General features: G+C 50.6%; 3 protein-coding genes across 3 annotated transcripts; all 3 read right to left on the bottom strand.

Moving 5' to 3' along the window:
- Positions 1–4,630: 4,630 nt before the first annotated feature.
- Positions 4,631–7,300, bottom strand: ACET3X_004258 (uncharacterized protein). Its single transcript, XM_069450442.1, has 6 exons — positions 6,779–7,300; positions 6,566–6,722; positions 6,407–6,516; positions 5,321–6,356; positions 5,148–5,265; positions 4,631–5,098 (listed from the first exon to the last, which is right to left on the bottom strand). Exons 1-6 carry the CDS (start codon positions 7,091–7,093, stop codon positions 5,053–5,055), a joined length of 1,782 nt encoding a protein of 593 aa, XP_069308236.1. The 5' UTR covers positions 7,094–7,300; the 3' UTR covers positions 4,631–5,052.
- A 657-nt stretch (positions 7,301–7,957) lies between these two features.
- ACET3X_004257 (uncharacterized protein) lies at positions 7,958–9,505 on the bottom strand (the record flags this gene model as incomplete). The annotated part of the gene is made up of 3 exons (XM_069450441.1): positions 7,958–8,087; positions 8,137–8,798; positions 8,846–9,505. 3 exons carry the CDS (start codon positions 9,503–9,505, stop codon positions 7,958–7,960), a joined length of 1,452 nt encoding a protein of 483 aa, XP_069308235.1.
- A 3,095-nt stretch (positions 9,506–12,600) lies between these two features.
- Positions 12,601–15,100, bottom strand: ACET3X_004256 (uncharacterized protein; the record flags this gene model as incomplete). Its single annotated transcript, XM_069450440.1, has 4 exons — positions 12,601–13,536; positions 13,597–14,212; positions 14,262–14,865; positions 15,076–15,100. The coding sequence occupies 4 exons, from the start codon at positions 15,098–15,100 to the stop codon at positions 12,601–12,603; spliced, it is 2,181 nt and encodes a 726-aa protein (XP_069308234.1).
- Positions 15,101–15,194: the final 94 nt, after the last annotated feature.

Below are 15,194 nucleotides of genomic sequence, written 5' to 3'. Positions count from 1 at the left end.
CGAAGAAGGATTTATGTCAGGGTTCTTAGTCGCCTCTAGCCCCACGATAGCTCTGGCTGTGCCACCTGCAGGATACGAGTGCGATGGAGGGCATATGAAGCAACGATCACCACTCGGCGACTTGACAGACAGCCTCGTCTTCTCTCGACGAACCAATAGTGGGTCACTCACACCATGTGGACCAGGAACCATGCCGAATGGAGACCAGGATGCCAGCAAGACAATACGAACCGGCTTGTGGCACTCCAAACTACCTGTTTTCGCCTCAAGTCTTTGGAGCGAAGGATTTCCTGCTAGTTACCGTACCGCTCAACAGCGCCTTCCGCGGAGAATTCCTAGGAGAATATTCAACCGACAGAACGCCACCAACTTCGATCTAGTTCTTTGATTGGGCATCATAACAAGCCCACAAGGGATACCTTTTGTCAAGCTTCCTTCTAGAAGATTCGGGAAGTTGTTTAAGAAGCGGTCACGGCCAAATTTCAGTTACATGTTCCGTGGAGTAGGATCGCAGAGACCCTTGGATGAAGGAATTTGTGTACCGCTCTCTGGTGCATCGACCAACCACAACCGTTCAGAAATTGGTTCACTTTTGCTCTCAGGGGTGTAGAGATGAGACGAAAGCGGGAGACAAGAGGTTTTGTATTGTCATTGCAAGAAAGACTTCCGAGGTGCTGTTCAATTTCAAAGTTCGTTATACATGCTTTGTCTCTCTCTTTACGCTCCTTCTGTGTACACAAGATTCGACCATGGCGAATAAAGGTTTACAGCCAGTGAACTTATTCTTGGCGATCTTCCCAAGCGTTTGCTGTGTCTTGATAGTCTCTGTACGTGTAGTGCTAAGGCTTAAGGGAGGGAGATTGGGTGTTGGTGAGTTTGATTACTAGTTGAACATACATCCTACTCACACGTTCTTTTAGAAGATTCACTTTTGATCATTGCAACTGTAAAGTGCTGTCTAGTTCCATAGTGGGCCGAAAGTTCTGGCTAATTTATGTACCGACATAGTTTCTGAACCTCGTTCTCTCTTTCACAACGTGTGGTTGTAAGTATATCTCCATTCTGCACGCAATATCTGCAAAATATATGTACGTACAGCTAATAATACTCCATAGATATCCTCACCAGCTATTACGGCTACCATACTCGCGATATTCCGGATGGTGCAATCGATCCGATCGTGATGATGAAGGTATGTTGTGAACCAGTGTCATCGTCGTCTAGCATTCACAATTCTGACTCTGGCCGGCAGTGGAACTACGCGAACTCGATCATCTACAATCCCATCCTTGCCTTGGTCAAGGCCTCGTTCTTGATGACGCTCATTAAGCTCCGATCGCAGAACAAGTGGATTAATCGTTGTCTATGGGGGACGCTCATAATAAACGGTTGCTTTGCCATTGCTGCACCCCTCGCCTGCATTCTGCAATGCAATCCAATATCTAAGTATTGGGATCCCAGTGTGCAAGGACGGTGCGTTGATGCAGGCGCTTACACTGTCAGCACGTCGTCAATTGTGCTCACTACGGATGTCCTAAACATGCTCATGCCTTCATGGATATTGCACGATCTGAAGATGCCCCTGGGTCGCAAGCTTATGGTCATTGCATTTCTATCCTTCGGGATTCTAGTCACCGTGGTCGGCGCCGTGCGCACAAGTGTTCTTGTCAAAGTTTTCATACTGAACGAAATCCCGGAAGATGGATCATACGGAGTTGGTTATACACTCTCAAACATTGAATCTGGACTTGCAATTTTTGGTACATGTGGACCAACAATTAAGTACTTCCTTGGTTGCTGCATTCCTTCTCTCAGGAATGCCGACGAATCAAGTCGTCGCGAGTACATATACCCTACAGTCGGTTCTCAAGGAAACACTAGATCGAAACACTTCACGAGGACTGCGAACACGCACAGCACGTTCAAGGAAATCGACGAACTGGAGTTGACAAACGTAGCGGGCGAAGACAAACATATCCCGAAGAGGAACATACAACACGAGGATCCAATGATGATCACGAAGACTGTTGCGTGGACTGTGGATAACATCCACGAGAAAGATTCGAACAGTACGAATGGCGAACAAAAACCCCGCGACCTGCTATAAGACTTGGCGGAGGAAGGCTGATGACCAGGTACCAGATGTGGTTGCTGGTGCAGCAGAATGCCCGGGTGGAGCTTAGGTATACTACCAATGCCAAGCGTCATGAATTCATGGTAGATATCGACAGGAAGTCTGAGTAAGGTGTATTTTTATGTTCCAGTCACTTCAAAATTTCGATTTTCACCTTGTCTTCGGATGACAGCCGGCATAACTAGACGACCTGATGAGAACACTTGTGATTTTCCTTCTTTCCTTTGTCCACGATCGACTGGATGCTATCAGGCGACAGCAGGGACAACTCTTCCATGCTGTCATCCGAGAAGACTGTTCGGTCGACCTATGCGTTGCAATAGTTCTGTTCCTCTCCTTCTTATGTTGCACAAATATTGGAGTTGCGAGAAAAATAAGCCCGTCATTGCGCCACAACCTTACGGTCGTTGTCCTCACAGACTCATATACATCCTACTAAGTCAAGGTTTACAGTTGCTTCGAAAGCTCTTGTACCCAGGCCAACTTTCCCTCGCCAAATATCTCAGCAGTTGCCGGCATATTCTCACCACCTTCCAGTAACAGGGTACGGACAATAATCTTTTCCGGCATGATCTCCTGATGATGGTAGACATGGCTCGTGCAAATCTTGCAGAAATAGCATCGCACGAATTTACCTAATCCTGTCAGCTCTTTTCTCTCCATCAACACTGCAAGACAGAACATACCGCTAGCGCCCTTGTACCGATATTGTCTGATATTCTCCTCACCTGAGATAATCTGCAGTTGTTCTTTCGGTATGATTTGATTGCATGAGTACGGACCACCACCGAGCTTTTGGCACGTCGAGCAATGACAAAGAACATGCTCAGCACTCTCAAGCTTCGCTGTCCAGTGAATGCTCTCGCAATGACATGTTCCCCTTCTTACTCCGTCCCCTCTTGCTGACGGATGTTCAGCCGGTGGGCCAAAGAGCACACCATCTTTGATGTCAATCACTAAGCTGTCCTCGATAAGCGGCTTCGCGGTCTGGGAGAAGGCTTTGTGTACAGGCTCAGTGGTGAGGTAGTAATCCAGATCCGCTTGGGTCGCAAACTCGAGCACGAAACCATGTGTCATGCCTTTCGAGAAAGGCTCCCATGATCTGTTCTTGCCAGCTTTGAGCGACTTTATGAGGGGTTTACCAGTATTAGGATCTAGCGATTTATGTTGTAGTGCCATGAAGGACTTGAAATGGCTTTCTAGATCCGACCATGATATATCTTGCCGGTATTTGAAGAGTACGATATGCGTTATTGGATCGCTCGCCATGATGGTCTTAGATACAGTGGTAATCGGTGCTGAGGTGAGGATTTCAGTGGGAGCGGATTCGAGGATGTCAGCGATGTTTGGAAACATGTGGAAACCAAAGAAATGCTTTTTGAGATGAAACGTTCCATGTTATAAAGAATGAGTATTTCTAATGCTACGAAGAGTGCGGTTCGTGAGATACAAAGCCGCGATTTTGCTCTTCGTGGAAGGTGGTTCCGGAGTTAGCGCCACTGGATGTAGCAAGATTCGCCGATACCCATTTGTGGGGTAGCTGCGAAGGGGAACCATGTTCTTCACTTTCACCAATTCACGAGTCATGAAATTGTTTGCAATATCGTTGTCTCTGACTTGCCATCAGTATTTATACTGAATGTCGTGAAATGTCGATATCATAATAGAGTCAATACTCCGCAATCCAACAATTCCAACCATCCCATCTGACGATGTCTTACTCTCGCCAACTTGCGTGCCTCAGCTTCACATTCTCTTCCATCTCCTGCAATAAGGTGTCCTCATGATCGACCGAATAGAACCGATAACTCCTCCTCTCCGTGTTCAGCCAATCTCTATGAGTCAGACGTCAATGTCACCCAGATCCCCTGAATTATAATATAAGAAACCTTGGAATCACCGCGCGATAGAACGACAATTTCCTGCCCGTTGCAATCGCACAAAAAGCGACGAAGTTCAAGCGCGCGTGTCTTTAGCGAAACATCATCCGACGCCTATTTCCCCTTCCTCGTGTCAAATTCGGTGTAAGCATCTGTAAAGATTGCTCACAGACTGCCGAATTCTTTCCGAAGGCGCTGGGCATCGCTTGGTGTATCCGTAGGCAGATCCATGGCTTCCTGGGCTAAGGGTCAAGGGTTGGGGATGTTCTCATTATGTTACGAATTGTGGTAGGCTTCGGCATGGGAGATGAAGTGCACTGCATGAGGCATTTGAGGGAAACTATTCTTGCCGATAACGTGAAGACTATGATCACGCGCGGTTGTGAACCTTTATACGCTCAGATACTGGTACGCTGCATGCACAGTGACATCTGAAGTCAACTCCCGTTAGGAACGATGCGAGCAACACGGGTAGTCGACATTTCAAGGAGGCTACGCAACGCCTAATGCTGGGATTCACACAAGTTAAAAGACGTGGCGTGTATGGTCTACAGGCCTTCTCAATCGTTCTTGCACGATGTACCAACAAAGGTAGAAGTGAAGGGTCTGAGACATCCGCTCTATTCAATGTTTGCATGCCACACGGGTGACATCACCACGCGTTAACTGTTGATTTGCAGGCCACCCAATACACCAACAGCATCATTGTCGAATCTGAAACGAGTTGGGGTGCAGCACTACGCATAAATTTACGTAACCATCATAGTAGAGTCATCCAAAAATACGGCAACCACGGCATCGTTCACGATACCGTATCCTTCCAATGATGATAGCGTCGCGTGTCCCACAATCCTAGGCCAGGGAACTTGTCATCTTTGCTTGGTTGAGAAGCTTCAAGCAAACCGGGTGCTTCGTACGATCTCAGTCCAGCATTTGAAGGTGGCAGACCATATCGTGTCAATTCGAGCGTCACATCTAGGAATCTATTGCGCCAGAAAGAGCGTTCTAAGGCTGCACCAAGAACATGTGTATGACATCTCACAAGAAGACTTCCAGATTGAACTCCAGCGTACTCACGGGATATCTGTACGTCGGTCAGTATCTTGATTCGGTGCTGTCTGCAATGAACTTACGGCAACTCAAACTTCTGAAGCACACTCGGGTGCAAGATGCCAAAGACACCAATGGTGTGGTTCTTACCACCGAGGTTGAGCTTGATAGCGGCCGAGTGTCCAGCAAGGAAGGTTGGGTCTACGACGAGTTAGTAAATCTACACGTCTCTTAGATACTGAGAGCGTGCACGTACCATCGACCTCTTCTATCCAGTAGCCCTGTAGTTGTTCGTTCTTGAGACCGTCTTCCCGCGTAAGGAAGGCTGACCGGAGCATAAGCATCAGCCTGTCTAGCAGACCATGTACTTGTTCGAAGCCACTTGTCTTGCCCATGAAAGCCGCAGCGAAGTGTCGCTCGTTCCTGCTCTTTCTCTCCTGCTCCAAATCAACGAGACCAATGTCGCTGACCTCGAAGATCTTCATCGGTACCGAGTGGTGCTTGTTGGAGTTGATCGTCTTGAGGAGACCTGGTAGTAGTGATGTCCGGACGAGCTGATACTCCGCAGTCTTGGGGTTTGCAAGCTTGACAGCAGTCTTGCCGTCATCTTTCCGGTTTAGCCATTCAAAGTTCTCTTCGTGTGAGCAGAGGATAAGAGGCATGACTTCGGTCCACCCCGAGGATGCAGACTCTATGCGAACTATGTCACCGAGCTTGTTGATTGGTAATGGCGCTGAGACTGCAGCAGTTTTGTTAGGGTACACCCGCGGCAGCTTGTTGAACCCGTAAGCAATGGCGTAGTCCTCCATGATATCGGCTTGGTGGAGGATATCTGCTCGAGTGATTGGTACAGAAACGTCAAGGAGGTTCTTGTCGGACTGAGACGGTGAAACATCATGGCCCATTTTCGACAGAAGTTCCGAGATGTCCTCGGGAGACTTGTCTAGACCAGTGACCTGGTTCAAGTAGTCGACCTCAACTTGCATCTGCCGCGGTGAGAGATCCGGCGACTCTCTTGACTCCCCGTTGTGGGGTGAGATGATCTTGATAGGCTCAATCGACTCAGCGTAACCAGCGAACATGGCGACGAGCATGTGATTGACGATCTCGACCTTGGTCTTGTCGGTCGCAGTGATTTCGATGAAGACGTTCTTCGTGTCAAGTGTGATCTTGCTATGATTGCTGTTGATAATAGGCGGTAACGAGAGGACAGTGCGGTTTGAGTCGTAGATTACGGGGTATACTGGCGAGTCGCGGATAATGTGTAGGAAGCGTCCGAGGTGCTTGTCTTTCTGCTCAAGGTCAGAAACGCAGATTGTAGAAAGGGAGAACAGCTACTGACCTCGTAAAACTCCATAAGTTCCTTTGCATTCATCTCCTTGTCTTGGTTAAGGGGTGTGAACTTGATTTGCTCCGGCGGCAGCGCTTCGTACGAGAAAGGGCCCTTGATTGCTATGTTCCGTTAGAGATTGCCTCGAAGTAAATATCCAGCACCACCTACTGTCTAGATCGTGCGTTCCAATAGATACCAGCGTCCTTTGACGCGCCAGATTGGAATGTAGCTTGTCTTGTAACGCGATAAAGGACTCGTATCGTTCTTTCGTGAAGGTGATACCTCGTAGTATGACACCAGAGCAGAGCTCTCGTATTTGCTTTGTCTGTGTGAGACGTCATCAGCGTAACTGCTCTACTACGATAAAGACAACCTCCATACCTCAGGCTTGATTTCCAGCACCTCAAGCTCTCCTCCTTTGGGCGCAGTGACGGTCCACTTGGGCAACTTCTGTAATCCAAGGAAGACCTTGAGGTTCATGGCAATACCCTCGAAACATAGCATATCATATCGGTTCGCCGGGATTTCGATCTTGAGTTGCGGTGGTTGCGCCTGGTCTTCTGGCTTGGTGCTCAGGCTTGTGTCCTCGTCCAACTCGATACCGAATTCGAAACATAGGTCGTCGAACTCTTGGTAGGTATACTCCTTGCCCAACTCCTTGAAAAGAGCCGCCTTGTCTACTCCAATCGTCGGCATTTTGACGGGTTGTTTGGTCTACAGGAGACTTTGGCGCGATCTTCGTGTGCGATGGTGGGGTGTTTGGAGGGGTAGGTTGGGGGGTAGGGAGCGATTCTCGGGCGGCAGGCGTGGTCGCAATAGTCGCACACGGGAATCTTTTCGATCGGAGGGCGTTCTGAAGGTCCGTCACTTTCTCAATCGCCTGGCGGAGTAAATGGTGTCGCGGCGTAAATTATTTGGTATGACTCCAAGCCCGCGAGGCTTGGAGCAATCGGAGCTGTGTCGGACCGGACGTTGCGCTAAGCCTCATAGAGCATCTACTGACTGCAAGTGAGAACAAGCTCATGCAAGCAGAAGGAGTTTACTTTTGTGCAAGGACGGTTTCCTGCTCAGTCGGGTAGAGCTTGTTGAGTTACATGGTATTTCATCGTGTCCTCATAAATTGGATCGCGCTTTGATCTGTGTATATAGGTTCTTCGAAGATCTGATTCTCAACATTCAGTCGTACATATATCACATTCCCACAAAAGGTTGCTGTATGCAACATGAACCGCTCAGACGCCGCCAATGCCTATAGTCTCCACACAACGCTTAACAAACTCGCGCCCCGACTCTTGCTTACCCAAGACATTCTCCAAGCTTTCTGATAGTTGCAGTGCGTGCTACAAGTCCAAAGTTTTGTTCCCACATACGGCTACTTGCCGTGCAGGCAATCTTGGTCTGATGCCCAGCATGCAACCAAGTGTGTTGATTGAAGGTACAGATCGAGCCGGTCGAGACTGACAAAAGACCGTCAATGTCGTCGCAACAGCATGTGACACCAACATCAATAGCAAGTTGATCGCGAGTCGTAATGGTGTTCGCGACCGGATGCAAGCGCGCTTAGTCTTTCCAGTCCCAGACTTGCTTGAGAAAATGCGCCATGTTGACTTTTTTGGATTTCATTTCGGCCATCCATGGATGCTCGAGCATCCGCCAGGGCGTGGCTCTTCGAGGGCAGTCCTTCTCAAGACTGGAAAAAAGTTAGCGGGAGTACAACTTTCTACAAGAATAATGCATACCAGCATTCAATGAAGTATTTGAAGTTCTCTGTCCATTTGATACCATTCTCAGGCTCGTCTTTCAGCTTGGGAATGGGTTGCCGAACGATGTAGGTGAGTAGGTCAATCAAACCAGCGCGGGGGTTCATCTCAGTTCCGTCAGCCGGGAATGGGAAGCGATGCTGCGCAACTTCTAGCAGAGTCACACCCAGGCTCCACACATCACTAGTGATGGTATAGCTTTGTCCAGTGATACGCTCGGGTGCCATGTAGTACGATGTTCCAATGAATGTGTTGGCGTCTCCCTTTGTTCCGAACTCTCCGGACACACCAAAATCACACAATTTCACCTGGCCGTTCCGGCATAGTAAAATGTTGCTGGGCTTGATATCCCGGTGTATAATGCGATGAGAGTGGAGGTATGTGAGTCCGTTGAGTACGCCCTCGGCAACCTTGCCAAGCACTTTCTCGCCTGTTCGGCCTCCTAGCTTCTTGACTTCACGGTATACCGCATCGAGTGATCCGCCTTCACAGAACTCCATAGCAATACTGATAGTCCCTGTGCTGTCGTCCATGAATGCACCGTAGTAGCGACAGATGTGGTCGCTGGCGCAGTTCTTGTTAAAGGAAAGCTCTCGTACGATTTGCTTCTTGACATCGGGGTCAGGATTTGTTGTGATGATCTAAAGCGATTAGCCGAATAAGAGTACGAGAACATGCCAACACATACCTTTAGGGCAAATGTGGTCTTTCCGCCTTTGAGTATGCATTTTGTGACAGCGCCACCGGCACCTTCGCCTAAGCTGCCTTTCTCCTCGATCATTCCTCGTGCGCTCGCCGCTCTCCACGCAGCGTCATCTAGATCGTCCACTTCTAATGGCCGACCCTTCTCTGCAGCCATGGCGTCCAAGTCTGGTAGTGGCTGGCTGCTATTTGCCCGCTCCATTGAAGGCGCGCCCTCGCTTCCTCCTTGTGATATGGCCGAAATGGGATCTGTGGCTTTCTGCAGCCCAGGAAAACCTAACGCTGCGTGGTATGAAGACGCTGAGCCATTTGCTTGGACTTCGCCGAAGCTGCCTGATCTTGAGTGTGCGCTCGCATCGCTCGAGCCCGATGCTGAAAGACCGGTGCCTATGTGGAGCGGGGGCAAGGCTCGCGGGTTCCTCCCTTCGTGTGGTGCGTTGTTGCTGCCCATGGGGGTTACGACGCTCAGCTTGGGCATCTGACGGGGCTGTGGTGCGTTGAGCGTGGGTATTCCGTCGCTCGCGCCATTGGTGACTGGACGTGCGTTTGGGGAGGGTGGTATGGACAGGCCAAGCTGTGGCGGTCCTCTCCTTCCTGGGCGCGCGCCGGGGATGGGTGGTCGCAGGAGGGGCGCAGGCGACGACATGTTTTGCTGTGGCTGAGGCGAAGGCCCGTTGTTGAACGACTGCATCTACGGAGTTGCCTGTCGCAGACTCTCAACCAGTGCTGGCTCCGGAGACAACGAGGGGACGGGAGTGGTGTTGAGGTTGCACGCTGGTCGTCCTGGGTCCCAACAGAGTGGGTCGCTGCCGTAAGCCGACGTGTGCTGACGGTGTTTTGCACAGGCGGCGTGCTGAGGGGAGATGTGCCAGGAGGTGAGGTGTGGTCAAGCAAGAGGCCGCTCGGGTTTAGGCAGGAGTGACGTTGGGCCACGAGTCACAGGCAGGTGCGGCTCGACAGGCGGCAGGCGCGACTGGGAAGTGCGGGTAGGGCTTTGTCAGGAGACGGCTCTCGGCGGGGCTAGCAGACAGCTGTCCCAGGAGCAGGCGGATGACGGGGGCGGCCAGGAGTGACAACGGCAGCGGGTCTTTGGGGTTTCAAGACTCGAGCGTGCTGGAGGGGCTCAAGACGGTGGTGGAGAGCAACTAGGCGCGTGCGCGCAAGGCTTGCCGACAAGGGGACTAGGCCAGTGTCCAGCGGTTCCAAAGAGCCTCGCCGCCCTTCATTTGACGCGTGGACTAATAGCAACCAAATATCGACGCGCAGCCAATAAAGCATGAAACGGATCCAGACAAACAGTCGGTAGTGGCGAGTGCGCGCAGACGACCCTCAACGGGTTTGCGGCGTGGATGATGCTCCAATTTGCGAGCACCTTTGGGTCTGCAACATGCCACGAGACAAGATGCAAGACGTCTTGTTGGGTGTTTCCGCAAGCGCTGAAGGTGCTCTTCTTATGAATGGCCCCTTGATTCTGTTTCATCTCCCACGCTTAGCATCGAGCGTCTGAGTCGATCGCTGGTTGGTGACTGCGTCTACATTGCCGCCCGTACCTCTCGACTGACGTTGGCCTGCATACGAGTGCATTCCCGACTGCAGCAGGTGCTCTATGGAATCAATAGTCTATCGAGCCTACGACAACTGCCTTAGGGCTTACTATGGACATCAGGGCGATGTGTGGACTCGAATACATTCTTCGACTAGGTAGACATCCTTGTGAGCATTGCGAGAGAAGACCCAGGGTCGACCCCTCTATCCAATCCAACAGGTCCATGGCGCTTCAAGCTGCATCTTGGCTGACGCTGGCTCCCTCCTGCTGCCTCGACAAACTACAAGAGACATGCGACCAGAGCTATATACACCTACAACCGCCACCAACATCTCCATGTGCCTCGTGGACCGTACCAAGATCCAGCCCGCGCAACCCAACACATCCCGCCTGCGCATCGACCTGGCCCGTCACCCCAGACCCCATCCCCATCTCCTGACCGGAGAAGCGCTGTACCCATCTTCGGAACGCTGCCCTCTCAACACGGGTGCCGGCGCTTGTGTTGGCTATCGCCGCCAATGGGGGGCTATCCGCGGGTGCATCGAGTTTAGTGGGGCCCCAACGGAGCAACCCAGCAGAGCCCCGCTGCATCAAGAGCTATCAATAGCAACACCGCCATTCCGACTAGACATACTTTGAACCCGTCGAAACCACCAAGCTGCTCCTCCCAAGTTAGTGGGCTGCGCAACAAGTAAGAATAGGTGTTTCGATATCCTAAAGAAAGGGGACGATGCATGTCGAGCAGATGCAGCGTGCACTGTGCAATCTATTACCAGATTCCTTTCCAGTCGCGAGCGGCCGAGCATATCTGCGGTATCGGTCACATCGTACTTTGCCGTCACCTTCAGGCACGTCCTGCAAAATCCTAACCCCAAGTCATACTATGCCCCATCTCTACACTAAATCTTCAGGTGAATATCAGGGTAATCCAGCACAATTTCCACTCGTTGCCACAAGAGTGATCTGGAATACACCTTGGCCCTTCCAGCAGGTCTGTGCGGCCGTCTATTAGTTTCTGCTTCATCATTCACCTTTAGCGAATGCCCTAATTCATGGGTGTATGGACCTGAATTCATTGATGCATTCATTCAAGTTCGTAGCTAAGCTCTTTCCCGCCTGTCAGTTACCGACCAACGCCTGAGCGAATCTCTCCCGATGATCTATAAAAACCCCAAAAATATTCCTTTTCAGAGAATCTTAGTCAGTGCTGGATATATCCATACGCCAACTCTAAACCTGCATTGAAGCACAGCACACTGCAACAATGTCTACCCATTCTCGCAGCAGCAACACCAGCCAGCCCATGAAACGTAAAGATTCTCAGCGACACAATGTCCCCAAGACAAGCGTCTTTGTTGAATCCCTTTCCCCCCGCCGGTCAAGTCAATAGAGTCCTGAGAGACTTGAAAAATCTAAACGGCGGCTACCATCTCCGCAACTGGTCAGGCTCCACTCGCAAAGAGTTGTATCCACACATCACTATCAAATTGGAAGTACTTGATCCCGACAGTAAAGAGGTGGAAGTCAATCTCCCCAAGCTGGCTTTCCTTGCTGCTTCGCCAGCGTTCCGCCAGCATATAAGCGACTATCCAGAAGCCAAATCAATCAGATGCAATCATAGGGACGTCACGTTGGAATCGATGCGTACCATCTCGAGGTGGCTGCGAAAGATCTGTACTGATAAAGAGTACACTGATCTTCCCATACCCAACAACCTCCAGAAGGGTCTAGAACTCCACCTCACAGCCCGTACCTTGGGGATGGCTCAATATACTCAGCATGTCGTCGAACGCTATATCAGTGGTCTTGTGTGTCGTCCTCTCGAAGTTAATGAATTAATCATTGTTGCTGAGATGGCGCACAAGGACGCGGTTATAGATCCTATTCTGGAGGCACTGGTCAATTACGTCGCGTACCTTTGTCGGTACCATCTGGTTAGTAAGGAGCTGGAGGACCAGTACGTCGCTGTGCTCACTGGAGAGAAGTGTGAAAAGCTGGTCAGGGTCATCGATGATAAGAAGATTCAGGCTATTGCAGAAACTGGGTGGGAAACAGTTTACCGTCGTCCATTGGCTGAAATCTAGGAAATGCACCTCCTATGGGCGCTCCTGAGCCAGATCAGATGTTTTTATACAGGTGCGCCATTGGCGAATTTGATTCGATTATGGTATTAATGTACGTACACATTAAGTTGTTCAGACCTTGTTCAGCCAGATAAGCTTGCTCTGATAATCTCCCATTGGCCACTGAATATTGAGTCCACCATTCATGTATGTGGCCCCGCTATACGTTGCATTGTCCAAATCGTTGTAATACCTTGCTTTGGGGTCCAAGCCTTGCAATCTCAGCGGAGGCGCAGCCGGTTTGATCATGTACAGCTGCTGGAACGCAAACACTACGCTCTGGCTTGCGTCTGCACTGACGAACTGCACACCTGGCCAGTTGCTAACATCTGGGTGCGCAAGGCGATAGAAGGCACCAGAAATGACCACAGGATTTACGGCTTTAGCTTGCGCCATGATCGAAGGCACAGCCGAAGCTTCCTCGGGTGAGAGCTCCCCGGGGTTGAGTTCAAGACCAAAAGAACCGCACATCATCGCTACATGGCCGCGGTACTCGATGCTGATGTTGCGATGTGTGAGGCCGTTCGGAACAGCGGAGACGTGGCATCCCATCGCGGAAGGTGGATAGACAAGCGATGTGCCCATCTGAATGGTGAGACGGTTCGATGCATCCGTGTTATCGGAGGTCCAGTGTTGAGGCCAGTAGTGGAGCAGACCGGGGTCGAAACGGCCTCCACCGGATGCGCAGCCCTCCCAGAGCACGTTGGGATAACTCGTTGTAAGATTATCAATCACACGGTATAAACCGAGCATGTAAATGTAGTCGTCAGATGGATGGGCAAGCTCATGCATGCCACGATTGTTGTCCCATTTCACATATTGGATATTTGCAGAATCGAGAATCCGAGAAACGGAGCTGATGATAAAGTCTTGCACTTCAGGCAATCCCACATTCAGTATGAGTTGGTTTCGGGTCAGCGATCTCTGGTGCTTTCCTGCGTGCAAGACCCAGTCGGGGTGCTCATGGTACAGTGTCGAATTGGGGTTGACCATTTCTGGTTCTACCCACTAATAAGGAGGTAAAAAGTCAGCTTATGTTTCGAATGTAGTTCGTGCAGAGGAACTCACTATACCGAACTGCAGAGCGGTTGATGATGTGTTCAAGACTGTGAAGCTGTTGACCTGCTCCACGTACGGGCCGAGACCGTCAGGAAATTTGGCCGGATTTGGCGTCCAGTCTCCCAGACCGAGAGAGTCGTTGTTGCGTGGATACTCCACACCGAACCATCCATCGTCCATCACGAAGAGCTCGATTCCCAGCTCTTCAGCCTCGCCGGCCAGGTTGACGAGAGAAGTTTCGTTTATATCAAAGCTAAGGCCTTCCCAAGAGTTGAGTAGAATTGGTCTGGTTTGATCCGTGAACTTAGAACGGGAAAGATGGCTGCGATAGAGGTCGTGAAACGAGTGCGATACGCCCCCAATGCCTTGAGAGGAGTATACCCCAACAGCTTCAGGAGACTGAAACATCTCCCCTGGCGCCACACGAATACTGGAGTGAAGCGGATTGAGGCCCATAAGTACACGTACGTAGCCATTAGAAAAGCGCTGGGCTGTAGCCTCGAAGCTGCCGCTCCAAACCAAACTGAATCCCCACGCCTCTCCAGTTGACTCAGTGGTAGTTGGGGAAACTAAAGCGAAGAAAGGGTTATGAAGATGCGACGCATATCCTGCTGTGCTTCGGAATCTGCCCTTTGTCAGTCGCACTGTAGCAACACTTTAGGATATCGACTTACGAAGTCTCGCCGTAGTCGATCTTCCTCTTCACAGTCTGGAATTCATGTGACCAATCACCATGCGGCTCAATCATCTCCAGATCTAGATTAGGAAAGTCGGTGCTAAAACTCGATGCTCTCTCGATGACGATATCGGTAGTACCGTTGTTTGCGATGCTAAAGCTTCTCGCAATAGCATTGTACTTGGGAAAGATCGAATACGACAAAGCCGCCGAAACATCCGAAACGTTGTCGTACATGTATACGGTAATCGTCGTTACGTCGCCGGCTTCTCCGTAGGTGGCAGGTAGTCCTGGTAGCGAAGGCTTTCCCTGTGTAATGGCATGAGATTGGTAACGAAATGCGGATACCGTATCCCCATCAGCGTGCTCGATGTGAATCGCCGGTAGTTGGAAGTCGCCACGACCGCTGTCGGGAAACTCGCGACGATCGTTGGATATTCCAGCGTGCCATCCATAGGGGAGGATGTAGGCCGGCGGTGTGAAGTCGTCAGTCGGTCCTCCAAAATGATCTGAGATGAGATCTCCAGACTCGGTATCCACATGGAAGAGGTAGGACATGCCATCAGCGGTCAAAGTGAAGTTTGTTCCAGTCGCCGAAATAGCTGCCCCAGGTCAGCAACCGTCTCCGTCGCATCCGAAACCCATTCCATACCATCTTGACCAACAACAACGCTGGCCAAAAGGCTCAGCACGCAAAAACCCTTCATACCATACATTGCGAATCTTCGCAGATGAACAACAGTCGCGAAAATTCGCCAAGGTACCTCCATTAAGTACTTGTCCCAACATCCAATGCTGCATGGTTAGCTTACAATCCGGATGCAATGACTTGATCATCGTGAGGGGAAGTGGGGAAAGTCTGGGGTCGCAGACAAACTTTCCCATGATGCGACTCTACGGAGAATCAGGTGATTGGGTGAAGCGGGCGAAA

Source organism: Alternaria dauci, chromosome 3 (genome assembly GCF_042100115.1).
Source record: "Alternaria dauci strain A2016 chromosome 3, whole genome shotgun sequence".
In the NCBI taxonomy this organism is placed as follows: domain Eukaryota; kingdom Fungi; phylum Ascomycota; class Dothideomycetes; order Pleosporales; family Pleosporaceae; genus Alternaria; species Alternaria dauci.
Note: the sequence above shows the minus strand (reverse complement) of the source record. Positions and strands in the feature narration are given on the sequence as shown.

Excerpts from the sequence above, each read along its gene's own strand:
- ACET3X_004258 (XM_069450442.1), bottom strand. The coding sequence starts at position 7,093 with ATGCCGACGATTGGAGTAGACAAGGCGGCTCTTTTCAAGGAGTTGGGC. Across the intron at positions 5,266-5,320 it reads CTGGATAGAAGAGGTCGATG|ACCCAACCTTCCTTGCTGGA; the intron begins GTACGTGCACGC and ends AACTCGTCGTAG. Across the intron at positions 5,099-5,147 it reads CTTCAGAAGTTTGAGTTGCC|ATATCCCGTGAGTACGCTGG; the intron begins GTAAGTTCATTG and ends ACCGACGTACAG.